This window comes from Calonectris borealis, chromosome 3 (genome assembly GCF_964195595.1).
Source record: "Calonectris borealis chromosome 3, bCalBor7.hap1.2, whole genome shotgun sequence".
Taxonomy (NCBI): Eukaryota; Metazoa; Chordata; class Aves; order Procellariiformes; family Procellariidae; genus Calonectris; species Calonectris borealis.
Window position 1 is genome coordinate 69,185,492 of NC_134314.1, and position 13,990 is coordinate 69,199,481.

Genomic DNA, 13,990 nt, shown 5'->3' on the forward strand with positions numbered 1-13,990 from the left:
TTTTCCTTCTCCTTTTCTTTTTTGACACATTGCTATGTAACTGAACTTACTGTCCGCACACCAATATGTTCCTCCCCTCTCAATGCTTTTAGTAAATTTATCTACTCATTTAAGGAAGCATTTGAAGTTTCTTCTTATCTTCTTTCTTCCGAGTCTAACTTAAGGTTAGGTTAGGTCACTCCAGAGCACGGTGACTCTCCCTTCCCTGGCCCAGGCCTGTGGATATTAACCTGGTAAAACACCAAAGATCCAATGCTCTCATATAATAATAGTGTGAAGCATATCTGTTGACCCGTCAGGTCTGTCCATTGCCTAAAGGGATTTTTTTTTTTTTAAACTGTCATATGACCAAGGTAACAGTAACTTAATCCAACATGAAGACAGAAATAGTAGACAACCATAGAAACCTAAATCAGACCTGCCTCAGAAAATAAGAATGGAAAGAAAAGTAAAATATGCAGCAACTCTCTGTAGACACAAGGGTGAAACTAGCACATGACAGCTAGCCTCCTTTACTGGCTTAACATGACAGGCACTGTCATATGTGTATTTCCCATTAATAACTTCGGACATTTGTCTTTGACACTTACCCATTGATGTAGGCACTGCACTGACATTACCATGAACACAGACATTTGCATGGTCATACCCTAGCTCTGCCCATTCACATAACTCAGCTCCCTTCCAGAAGCTGCTTAGACCTATCACGTTATGGCTGCCTGTACCATTTAGCCCTGCTCCTCCGGTTCTCTCAGGGGAAGGCCTGGCAAGGCTACCACATGACAGGCTCTCAACAAATTTTGATATCACGGGCATAGTCATGTGCTAACACATCTAAACTGTTTCTGAAACAGACTGGACCTATCACCCACTCAAGCTGCTCAGAATACAGTTGTCTGCACCTAATCAGATATCCATGCACTCAAGCACTAAGAGTTCAAACAACACAACTCATGTAAGTAGCCAAGGATTTGAGGAATGAATTCATGAGCTTGAAAGTTAGGCACAGGAATATCCCTGTGATGCCTGCAGGAAGCTAAATGTTCCACCGTAACAATAAAAGCTCAGGTTTTGCCATAGTTTTGCAACCACTCAATTTTTAAATGACAGAACATTCACTTTTCATTTTCCTTAATAAAATCTGCAAATCAATTACAATACTTGACGTTGTTCTGTAAATAAGAAATTCAGCAGCCAATTTAAGCAAGCCACAAGAACAAGAGCTTTCTATACTGCTAAAGAAAGGAAATTGCCTTCAACAAATGTAATAACATAACTCTTTTTGTCTGAAGGTTTTGACAATAACATTTCCAGACAATCTCAAAGTCTAGATTGTACAGATAAGTTTAGCTCCAGATAAAGACCAAGGAGACATTCTGAGGGCACCTAAGCATGTAGCTCCCACTCGCAAAAAAGAACAAAGGACAGAGATATTGAAGGGAAAAAAAAAAAAAAGGGATGCAGAATAGGCAGATACATCCCACGATGGCATGAAAGAGACCTCTGAATTCTGATCTGCTGAAGGTTCAAAGCAGCCACCTGGCACAGACCCATGAGTTGTTCTGACTGTCAGGAGCCCTTCACATGCACCGTTCCACTGCTGAGGGGAAGCAGCACAAGTCTACATGGGGCTGAATACACCCCTGAGAACTGACAGAAAATGCTCTCCAAAATGCACTGCCTTTGAAAGGAACAGCTGGTCAAATCTGTGTCCCAACCCGCTGTCCCTAGAAATGCTAACAAATACTGCTTCACATTTTGACTGTGAAGTCTTACCCTGAAATTCAGAAACTCCAGAGAGCTTGGGGGAATCCAGCAGCCAGTCTGTCAGCTCACTGGTACCGAGGATGTTGCTTCGAAACTGCTTCCCTCCGTTCACGTTCCAGGTCCCCGTGGCAACACGAACACGCTTGAAGCTTGTGAATTCAAACTGACGCTCTGACATGGCCTTCAAAATACTTGGAGTTACTGACGGAAGAGGGGAGACAGAAAGAGGACGTGTAAAAGAAGAATGTGCTGTAAAAGGATAGAAAGCATACAGACAGCAGCAACACAGTAACTGTGAGACAATGATGTTACCCTAACAGCAACAACACAAAAGCTAAGGAATAACTCCAATGGCAACAAGTAAAAGATAACTGGGGTTACTTGTATAAGTACAAGATAAGTCAGCAACTTCTCTTCCAGAAACCAGATACCCTTTGAAAGCTTGTGAAGGGCTGGTTACTCACTTTCAGCATACGTTTTCCTGCACTTCTTCAAGTAATAAGCAAACAAATTCTTTTTCCACCCTTAATCTTTTCAGTTTAGCCTACAGCGATCAAGCATGTCACAAGTTATGACTTAAACTGAAGCCCTAAGAAGTTTAGGGTGTGAGGGGAAAGGCAGAGAGCAGCACAGAGTCTCACATCAGTCCCAAACTAGCGTTGTTGTGGCTCTCTAGCCTGGTCAGAACTCCTCACAGGAAACAGTTTTATTTATTTTTGATGAGTAAAATTAGCAATGTGCTTTTTTTGTGTGAACACCTGAGGTGTTCTTTAACTACCTGATTTGCATTGACAGTCAGGGATAGAGAAGCTATCTGTATTTTCCTTGTGGTCTGCATCAGGAACAGCTCCAGTATTGAAGTGGCACTGAATGGTTCACATCTATCCTATTAAAATCCAGTAGTTCTCTGGAGCAAACTGACCACCTGATACTGCTTGTGGGTGCAATTATCCTATATTTTGCACATAAGTATCTTCTCAGAGAAAGCTAAGTTGGTTTACTCTAGATGGGTGCAAACAAATGTGTATATGTTGTGGACTATCAGGGCCTGGAGTAAAGCAGGGAATGAACCAACATAACAACATAAATGTCCCTTTAAAGATCCAAATGGCTAAAAGCATGTGCAAAGTGCAGGCCAAAAATAAGGAGATAAAAAATCTGAGTTCAAGAGATTTCCTCAACACAAACTCAGACAGGATCAGACTGGGAATATAGCCCTAAAATCTTTCCCTCTGGTCCAACTCCTCTAAACTGTCAGAGGAGATCATCATCAAACAGCAGACAAACATACTCAGAAGTCCAAAACAAAACATGAGAAATAAACACAGTGGAATTAAAACACACAGATTTGTGCTATGGTCACTTGAAAGCAGTGTTTCAAGCAATAGATTTGTGCAAAAAGTAGCTTATTTATTGATTTTTTCAAGAGGGTGCAATTGCTTATATCAGACAGCTAAAAACAGACACAAAAGAAAAAGTGAAGGATTTCCACTGGCCTTACCCAGAAGTGCAGTTTGGTCCATGAGCATCTTGCCTTTGTCTGCATATTCCTCGCTGAAGAAGTCACCCATGAGCAGCAACTTGATGGCTTCCTGCTTTACTGCATCAAAAAAATTTGACTGAATGGTGCGAGACACAGAGCGGGCGCCATCCTTGAGTTTCCCAACCTACATCAGACAGGAATCATCAGTGCAAGTGACACTGAAGAGTAAATCGGACATCTTTCTTTACTCGTGAATAAACAGTTTTGCCATTTTTCTTTACCTTGTGCTTCCCCTCAAGGGCACGACTGCCAGTAAATACTCTGCTCAGATTATGACCGTTGAGAGTCCACATTGCTTTGTAGGATTCCACAAAGCGTTCAATTATAGATTTAGAGTTCAACCCAAGGCTCTTTAATTGAGCAAGCAGGATCTGGATTAGGTGCAGAAGGAGAAAAAAACAACAATGCTGTTTTTAAATGTGTTTTTGCTTTTTATCCTCAGTTTAAGTATTCCCGCCAGCACCATTCTGTATCATAGAACTGGCAAGACAGACTTGTATCACTGAGGCTTATGCCCTCTTTCTTGTCTTCCCCATGGAACAGACAATGTATGCAGAACAGGCATTCACGAAAGGTCCTCTGACAAACTCACCTCCAGTGCAATGAAGGACTGTACACTATTAGTACGATCCAGGCAGTCCAAACAATTCATTCGAAAAGTACCTGTCTGCAGACTTTGGTAACCAAATACAAGAGGAGGGAGGAAAAAAAGGTATATTTTAAAATAACATCTCATCATGAGTTGATTGAACAAGATCATCAAATGTTCAGCCTGAATATACCCACCCACATTTTGACAGTGCAAGCACATTGTGCACAATGTATTCCATTAACATGTCTAATTACTTGACTACATCTGCAAAACTGTATTAGCAAATCCATGCACTGGTAATTTTCCAACAATGGAATTTCAAACAATGGAGATGCAGTTAAGCCAAATAATCTATTTAGCACCAAGACTACACTTTGTCTCAAAATTGTATTTCAGGATGGTCATTTATGTTCATGGTCCAAACACAGCAAGCAACCTGGGAAGGCCAAGACAGGTGGTACCTGGCTATGCTGGGACAGAGGGGCAGGGACACTCACCGTAGACTTACATTCTCGCCCTTTGTGAAGATTCCAAAGTCTTCCCAGTGCAACTTCAGCTGAGGCCTCAGCAAATTTTCCAGTTTCTCAGTTTTCCCACCTTTTGCAAATTGGTGGTAGTCAAAGTTTATCATGGGAGTGTCTGCCGCATGGGAAGAGGCCCATAGCAGTTTCTGTTTAGATAAAGAATGAGGGAAAACAAATCCTACTCAAGCCACAGTGTAAGGATTGATACCAGCATGCTTTTATCATTACTAAACTTTGACTGTTTATCACATTTTTAATATTGAAAAGTTCACAGGGAATTTTGAAGGGCCAGACATGGCAACTGACGTTCGCTATTTGTTTTCTTCCCAAAAGTAAACTGGATTGTTAGACCCCAATTTTTCTGCAGGGGAACTCAAACTGTAACTGCAAAGTATACCTCAGAATTGCTGCTGTCTGTGCCTTGGCTAATGGCAGCCCTGCAGCAGTGGGCTGCTACCTCTGTGCGTGAGGGTGCACAGCAACAGTGATGCCCTGGGCAGGCAAGACTGGGACCCTGATGGGAAGGGTGTCCAGAGCTGCTTCAGGTACAGGAGCATAACAGTGCATGGGTGTGTTTTTTAACCATTCCTGAAGTGCCAAGATATGGGAAAACGTGGCCTTAAATTTAGGTAGAGGGTGCCTGGGGAGGAAGTAAGAAAGAAATTATGTCCCAGGAAACATATTATAAAATGTTTGTGGTAAACCACAAAAGTGAAAGAAGAGGCACGAATAGCCTCATTATTTCATCTCCAATTTCCATGACCTCACATGCATTTCCATAATCACCACAAATTTCGTTAAGGTATCTGTAATAGATATGACAGTAATACAACCTGCTCTCCATGACAGAGCCAGAGAGAACTGTTATATTAACTCTAACTGTGGAAGCCTTTGTGTATTCCCTTCCCTCCTGCACGTTCTCATCTCAAGAGACGGATACTTTACTCCACTTGGATTGTGACACAAACTGAACAAAACAATTCTGATATTACATTAGAAGTGTACATGCAGCAGTTATACATACATTACACACCAGTATAATTGTATCAAGTAAGCCATTAAGCCTTCCCCGCAGAAACAAATTTAAAGGTGTTGCATGGTGTTTGGAGAGAGATGTGCAAAATGCATTTCACTACAGTTACAAAAGCCAAAACACTTGGTATCTGCTTCTCTGTTGTCGACATCTCAACTTGCCTTTACAGCTGCTGGCCCTTGAAGATGATATGTACCCACTGCCTCAGTGTAAATCATTGTCAGAGTATTCGTAACTCTACACTACAGCATTGCTTTTACTGTAAATATAATTACATCTATTATAGGGGATGCTTATGAGAGGAACAGCATTACTGGGAACAGTATTGATTTTTGGTCTGGTAACAGCTGAAGGTAAGTTGGTCGTTTACAATTTTTCATTTGCTCCTGTTGCATAAACTAACAGTAGCGGTGATATTCTGATCAAGGAAACCCAGCAGCAGTAATTACAAGAGAATTTTGAATCAACTCTGATAAGAATTACTAAGATTGCAGCAAGAGTTGGGAAAAGAGGAAGGAATACAAGGAAAGGAAAATGGAGAAACAAAGAAATAAACTAATGACAGAAAAGGAGAAAAGTTTTCATTCCTAATCATTCCCCTATGAATTACTTTCTTTTTAATTCAAGCTCTTTAAAATCATCAAAGTAAAAATTAACGATATATTCTTTCCAAACATTCATTTATTAAAACACAAAGGTAAAGAAAAGACCAAGGGGTGGTTGTTTTGATTGGGTACAAAACCTCAGTTTCCAGTGCTGTCAGTCTAAATTCTTTCAGCTCACAGAGTGGTTTCATAATTTATATTTTTAAACATCAATAAAGTTTAACAATTAAAACAGATCTTTATTTACAATAAATGAATGAATGCAAGGTCTTTATTCTAGAGATGCCCTGTTTCTGACTTAATCTCTGTTTGTATGATACTGGCCAGAACACTGTCTTCAAGAATGCGAGTGTTTGATAAAATATCAGTATTAAAATAACAAGAAAAGTCAGATTTGTATCCTTGTAAGTTATCTGAGCATTTTGCAAGTGATCACCTCTTATCCCTAAATTTCAATGTTTTTGCAAAATAAACTATAAAAACTATTTTACAGATAGCGAAATCAAGGGACTATAGAGGCTTACCTGTGTCATGCAGAAATTCAGTAAGAAACTGAAAACAGAAGCTAGGACTAGACTTCACTTCTGTACCTTCGTCATTGCCTTGCAGGCTTTAGTCATAATCACTTTCTTTAGCCATATTCTGTACAGAGGGAGACTTTCACTTTGTCACTTTCCACTGGGGAAGCTGATAGTCCTCCCCAGCTCTTTTGGAGGAGGAAATAGTCACACAGAAAAACTGCCAAAAAACTCAAGACACTCCTTGTCTCAAGTACATTATTCCAACAGAGAGGGAAACAAATCAGGAACTATTATTTAACTACAATGTCATTTTGCTTAGTTTCACACAGTAAACATTTGAACTCAGAACTGTTGTATCGTTCTTTACCAATGATAAATACATAACACTTACTACAGGTGTGTACTTAAACCATTCTTCATATTATTCTTAGACTCCAAAGTGTCTATGTCAGATTTCTAAACCAACAGGCACTTAGGAGGCAGACTTCCATCAGCCTCCAGCCAGATATAGGCAGCTATGCACTGCTGCAAATCCTGCTCAGTGCCAATCTGCATCTTCAAGTACACATTAGTTTTAAAAATCTGGCCATGAGAATACTGCACTAGAACTCAGTGCAGCTTTAATTCTACAATGCCTGACATCCTGAAAGCACAACCCAGATGCTTTCAGGTATTAGTTGTGCCTAGGGATGTGTAGGGGCTAGGAAAACCTCTCTCTTCATACACCAGACTGTCATCTGGTGCTCAGGCAGCCAATTCCCATCACAATCAGTGCAACATAGCTATGTCCCATTACAATCAGAGCAAGACAGCTTGCTTACGCTCAGTGAGCCAGGGTCAGGGCCTGGCCCCCAAGCAGTTCTGGCAATCCCATGAGGCATCTGACTGCATAGGTGACTACATACTATGACAAAGCTGACCACGACTCATTTTTGCAAATGTGAACTACTCTTAGGAGAATTAGGGCAATTTTTTTTAAAGTCTGGTTAAAGAGAATGTGCATAAACATCTGAAGAAATAAGCAGGAAGGCAGTGCTGGAAATTAAGCCATGAGACTATGAAGCACCATTCTCTCAGTATCTAACATCTAGTAAAGAGATAACATCATTTCTTAAGATATACTATTCATCACCTACTGGGCCAGAAGGGAAACAGAAGGACATGGAGGCTCAGGGGAAAATCAGCAGTTAAAAAAAAAAAAAAAAAAGAAATCTATGCTTTTACCTTAAAAGCTCTGTTGAGTACCTCCTCCCCTCCTCTGCTTCCCAACAGGTTAACGATCACTTGTTTTCCATACTGCTCTTTCAGAAGCATCATATGCCTACAGCAAAAGTAACCATAATAAGTACTAAACAAAACCATGTTATGTTGCTACTACCTTTTTCAAAATACAGAAGTAGAGACCCCTGGTTGTTCCACCCAGCAGAAAGTTTCAGCCAGAGCAGCTACAGGCATCTTCCTCAGTTTCCTTGCAATCAATTATTACATAGTACAAATGGTGAAAGCATGCAATTAACGGACACAGTATTTTGTACTGAACTTAAAGAAAGAAGCGTATTAGGAAACAGGCCCCAGATCTTTTATGTCACTGTTAGCTTTGATACTGCCCTTTGCATGCTCCCACCTCTTTGCTGTCAGCCTGGGAACTACACAGGAATGACAAGAAGAGAGGAAAACATATTACATTTCAACAGGAATTGCCCAGCATCTTGCAGGGCTGAGCCTACAAAGAGTCAGCAGCGGCAATGGGGCCTAGGACTCCCATGCCGAGGCCAGGGAGGCACAAACACACATGTCATAGGTGATAGGGTTCAAACATCTCTGAGCTACTGCAACATTGAGACATTCACTCTCAACTTAATTAAATTAAGCAGGAAGGTTAGTAATCATAAGAACTGCTGGATCAGACCAAAGGTGCTTTTAGCCAAATGGCCTGGCCCAGATTCTTCAGGAAAAATACAAAACCTCTCAACGCCATTTAGGGACTCTCAAGTCAAGAGCTTTTAGCCAGATGCAGAGGCACCCATTCTCCCCTCAATAAATTTTTTTCCAGTTGGCATGTGTGTGCTACAGGAACTGTGCTGGCTGATCAAGAGACAATTAGATCTGAAAGCCATCTTCCATCATGTACTAACAACATTGTAGTAGTACTTAAGAGGAAGCTGGATAGAAATAGACAAGAAGAATAAAATAAACACTCACACAAATGAAAAGCTATTACATGCTGCAAAGTGACATGCAATGGCAAAGTGTCAGAAAAACAACAAGCACACATCTTCTGGTATGCACCTTTAAGTCCTATAACCAGAAATAAGGCACACAGAAAACCATGGAAGGGAAGAAAAGAAAGAAAAAATTATCAGCATGGCCTTCAAGAAACATGGCTAAATGTATTTTCTGGTGCTATTTATGTTCCCGATTCTGCAACCAGTTCTCTGCACACCAACTCACCCTGTACCTTTGCACCCTTCTGATTCCAGCATCAAGATCCTACTTCTCCACCAATGTTGCTTCCTTACAACAAAACTGCTGAAGCTCAGGTCACCTGCCTGAGTACTGTAAGCAGAGCTCACCGAGGATTTCTCAGGGACAGGGGATGAAAAATATTCACTAACAAGATTACATTCACTTCTCACAGTGCCTTCTCAACATATTAACCTATCTGATGGGAAAACGTAACAGGCTAAATCCACTCTAATACTCTCAGAAAAGCCGTAGCAGGTTGTTAAGTTTCTGTGTCTTTTTCCATATAAGCAGCCGCTTATTCCTTGCCCATTTTCAAAGGGCTGTCTTTTGCAGATCCCTAACTTCATCTAACCTAAAGGCTTTACTGTGCACAAGGGAAAGAAGGAATAGTGCAAGTTGATTCTCATCTTCCTGTTTCTTACAAGAAAGCTATTCACCAGTTGCATCAGGGTCAGAGAGAAAAGATTCTCTGAGCTAAATGGTTTTACAGAGCTGCTCCTTGCTGAGGTACTCTCAATTTCTTGGGCAGCACAAGAGGATGCTGAATAAGTTATTGTTTTCTTCTTATATAAATTATTTCTGCTGTGCAATGCAAACCTCTAAGATGGAGGTTCACGACACTTGCACGGCAAGTTATCATAGCACCAGATGACCACAAGACCACAAGTCTCAAAGGCATTTGAATTCAGTAGGATTTAAGAGCCTTAAAAAGTTCAGACAATGTAAGGTAAGACCCTTCAGAGCAGGGACTGCTATGGTGCATAGTCCCTTTAGATTCTAATCCCTGTTTGGGGTCTTCAGTGCTGCAAAACTATTAACAGTCACTAATGTCATGTTTGCTAACAGTTGGCAGTAAATGAAATCAAGGAATTAACAGGCCTTACCCAAAATCAACATAAACTCTGATTTGCCAAAACCAAATCAAAACAGAAATTAATCACATGACCTGGCACTTACAAGTTGAAAATTTCCCACAGGCCAAATCCTTCATGTCCTTTTCAGGCAATGTTCCCACTGATGTCCATGGGAGTTTGCCCTTCACAGTCAGACATTCAAAGGAATCAAGCTTACGTATGGCTTTTTTTTAGAGTTTCCAGCTGACAAGCAGTGTATTAACGGTTTAAAAAGGTTTACAAGCCAGTCTTTGGGTAAAGTAGAAAAGCATCAACATGACAGCATCATACAACACCGATCATAGAATAAGACAGTGTTATTTCTGTATAGCAGTAAAACAATGAGGAGAAAAAACAAATCCAGATTGGACTGGAAGCAGTGTTTACTTTTTCATTATCTGGGTCATAACGGTAAAGAACACGTTCTGTGTACCTTAAGTGTAAATTCACATTTGTTGGCTCACAAAGGGTAACACAGACCTTCCTTTTGCATACCACTCGGTATTTCTTAGCTTTTACAGAAACAAGCCAGGAGACCAAATTAAGTCAATTACCATTGAAAACAGAAAGGAAAATGCACAAAAATAAGTGAATAAATAAAGTAAACCCACTTAATAATCCCGCAACACCTGGGGGATTGGCAACATCATCTGAGAGATGTTTCACATCTCTCAGGATTTACTAGGAAGGCATAAAGTTGTGGAATCTTGGTTAAACGCCAGGCTGCTGTGTTATTGACAAAGTGGAATGAAGCTTACCTGTCAAAGGCAGGAGCATTAGCTTCCAGACCTCTGTTAAGCCTTACATGATGAGAACCCACCTAAAATAAAATATTGGAAAGAGAAGAAAGAGAGAAATAAGACTCTAGAAATTTAAGAAGTTAAATCACTAGATGTCTCCCTTTTTCCTTCAGAGAAAAACATCTCTCTAACAGCATCAGACACCTCTAACAGACTCCGCACACCCACACACATAATATCCTTAATACAAAAGCCACAGCTTTTATTAGACAACAACATTTAAAATTATAAGTGAAAACACGATTATCATTAAGCAAAGGGATACCTACACATCTTTTTATGGCCAAACAAATTACATCCCTTCGCCAGCTTCCTCTAGCAAATATCCCACACTGCCTCACATGAGCATGCTGTGTGTCCAGCATTGCTCCTGCCCTTCCCTCTGCAGAAAAGGCTGCAGTTATGCCAGTTCCATGGATTGTCTTTCATCTTTCATTATTTACAGAAAATAAAAAGCATCAGAACAGTCCTTTGAAAATATGAAGGATGAAATCCTGTGCCATCAATCTAACAGGACTTTTAATATTGATGTCAACAACAGTAGCTTCAAGCTCCTTTTGAATGCTAGCTACTGTTATTACAGTATGCAGAGGGCTTCTTTCCTCTCCAAAAACTACACTGCTAATTATTTATAGGATCAAGCATTGTTTCCTGTACTTCACCATCTTCCTTTGTTTTTCATGAGGTTGGTTTCTGCAATTCTTTCTAACACCAGTGCCAGCACACTCACATCCAAGGAATAAGTTATGAGTATTCGCTAACATAAATGAAAGCTGCATAACCTAATCCAGATTAGGCAAAGCAGCAGACTGTCCCTACTAAAAAGTTGAAAATTCTGTTTAACTAGAGGTGCTACCCACTACCCAAAAATACTTGGAGAAAAGTTCTGTGGCTTCATAACATACAGAACAACAGTGCTGGATACAGCTCCACCATACGGGCAGACCTGCTTTATAAAAAGAAGCAAGTACTGTACTGGATGGTGCTAACAGACAACAACACAGATTCTTTAGTCATCTTCCTTTTGCGCTAAATCCAGTAGTTCTGAATGGTACCTAGGTGCTAGATTTAATGATTAAAAAGTATCAAAAAATCTTTAAAGAATCTAAAAAAACTGTTATATTACATATTCTTTCTACTAACATATATGCATATATGTGCATACTCATCCCAGTTGCTTATCCCTCTGTTCAGAGAACGCAGAGTGCTAGGATGATTCTTATTTGAGCTTGTAACTGTATATAAACTGTAAGTCACAGACCATATGTAACCCACTAGACTTGATGCAATAATCTCCTGATGAAACCCTACATCTCTGCCTTGCAGAAGATCAGGTTAGATCGCTATCACCCTTTTGACTGAAATTTAGCAGACACACCATCCAGACATTATACTTTGTTTCAAGGTAACGTGTTCCTATAGAGCTCCTGGTATCCCTAGATACTCCAATTTTATTGTGGAGGTCAATATCATCAAGCCAACCAGGCATTTCAGAAGGAAAGGTTATTCCAAATCATATCGAACATGTTATAAAGATATTGCTGTAAGCTTCAGCTTAGGACATTAGGACACAGTCCCTTACAAATAGTTCCCTGTAGAGGCACACGAACACATGAAAATGTTAAACTTCAGTTAACTGTAGCCACTTGCCTGGTTTAGTTCTGTTTGTCTAAACACGCAAAATTTCCTACAAGGTAAACGTAGAATGAAAGAGCTCAGCATTTTCACAGAATGAGCTTTGCAGCTCATTTAAAAAAACAATTAAATTTTATGTAACTTCTAAATTATAAGTAGCAAGAGACATAAGTAAGGTAGGCTTTTTGATTATTTGTTTACCTGAAGCCCCAGTTGCTCCCAAAACAGTGGAACAGAACCTCTGATCTGCACAAAGGAAGAGACGTCATCATCCAAGTAAATTGTCTGCAAAAATAAAATAAAGGGAAGGAGTTCTGCACTTAGATCTATCAGTCTGTGACCCCTTCATCAGGTGACAGTTTAAGACACTGAACTCAAAGGGTAAAAAAAGTAAACCATGTATCTCACTGTATCCACTTACTGCTCAGCCACTTTTCCATAGTCTCACAGGCAGTGGAACAAAGCATAATGTATTTGCTTTCATGTCATCACAGCAGATTCAATTCACTACTCACCAGAAACAAGAGAAAATTTAAAACACCACCACTGGCAAGGAAGGAAGGAATCTTTCATCTACAATGAAAATTGATTTGATCTTCTGGGGGAGACACTCAGGAAGACCAGCCATATACTCTCCCTCTGTCTCTCTCACAAAATTCAACCGTGCAAAATGTCATTGCTCCTTGTGACCGATGATGGGTAACGTCAGGTGTGGGATAAGCTTATCTCTTGCTTTATTTACTATTTCTTATTTCACTGCATGCTGTGCTTTGTCAGTGTCCAAATAAATCTCAGTGAAACCAGCCGCTTTGCCGCTCCCATTCTGAGATACAGTGAACAGCATACAATCTACTGCTTTTCCAGGAGGCTTATAGAGAGGGGCTCCAAACTCCCCATTTCCTTCCGTTATCAGACCTCAAACCCTCCCTTAATATTTGTTCTTATGATCACTGCTAACAAGCTGATTTTGAGTCAAATCTATGCGAAGTACAAAGACTGATTTCTCCCTTTGCCTTCCCCCTCCACCAGCCCCCAAGTAAAGCATTACATTACATGTTAACTTAGCACAAAAGGTACCGTCTTCAGATTCAGCATGACCACAGAGCAACTGTGCAAAGCCCGGCTCACTCCCCTGGCCTATACTTAGCAGTGGAATCCTGGCTGTTTTCCATGGGGGATACATGATACACATGATACACATCTCCGTTATCTCATGCATGACAACGAGTCTTCTGCAGCCCTGTGGAGGAATGGTATCCAGGTCATCCAGGTAGCTGATTCTCTAACCACATCATATCATTTAGCACAACTGCTGCCAGCTGGCTAGTAGCACTCAAAATAGAAAAGAACATGAAAATGGGTTACTCTACAGCTTTAATGTGGTTTGTGCTTTTGGATTTGCCACTAGATGTGCTGGCTGGCTGGCTCAGGGGAAGTGCCTTCATTTACCTTGACCTCTCATCTTTATAATCACTACCAATGTATAATTTTCAGAGCTACACGTGAAAAGAAGTATAGATACACCAGAGAGGTATGTATTTAAATATTCTGTCACCATTTTTATCTAGCTAATCTTTACAATATTTTCGCAGAGCACTTACTTACAACTAT

The 13,990-nt window shown here is 40.3% G+C and overlaps 1 protein-coding gene across 1 annotated transcript in view; it reads right to left on the reverse strand.

The window, feature by feature from the left end:
• SYNJ2 (synaptojanin 2) overlaps positions 1–13,990 on the reverse strand; it is a 67,960-nt gene that overhangs the window by 23,483 nt on the left and 30,487 nt on the right. Inside the window, exons 5-12 of the mRNA XM_075146071.1 lie at positions 12,581–12,664; positions 10,703–10,764; positions 7,810–7,906; positions 4,400–4,572; positions 3,903–3,984; positions 3,532–3,681; positions 3,269–3,434; positions 1,777–1,968 (exon numbers count right to left, since the gene is read on the reverse strand). Coding sequence (XP_075002172.1) covers positions 1,777–1,968; positions 3,269–3,434; positions 3,532–3,681; positions 3,903–3,984; positions 4,400–4,572; positions 7,810–7,906; positions 10,703–10,764; positions 12,581–12,664 — 1,006 coding nt within the window. The remainder of the gene's footprint in view (positions 1–1,776; positions 1,969–3,268; positions 3,435–3,531; positions 3,682–3,902; positions 3,985–4,399; positions 4,573–7,809; positions 7,907–10,702; positions 10,765–12,580; positions 12,665–13,990) is intronic.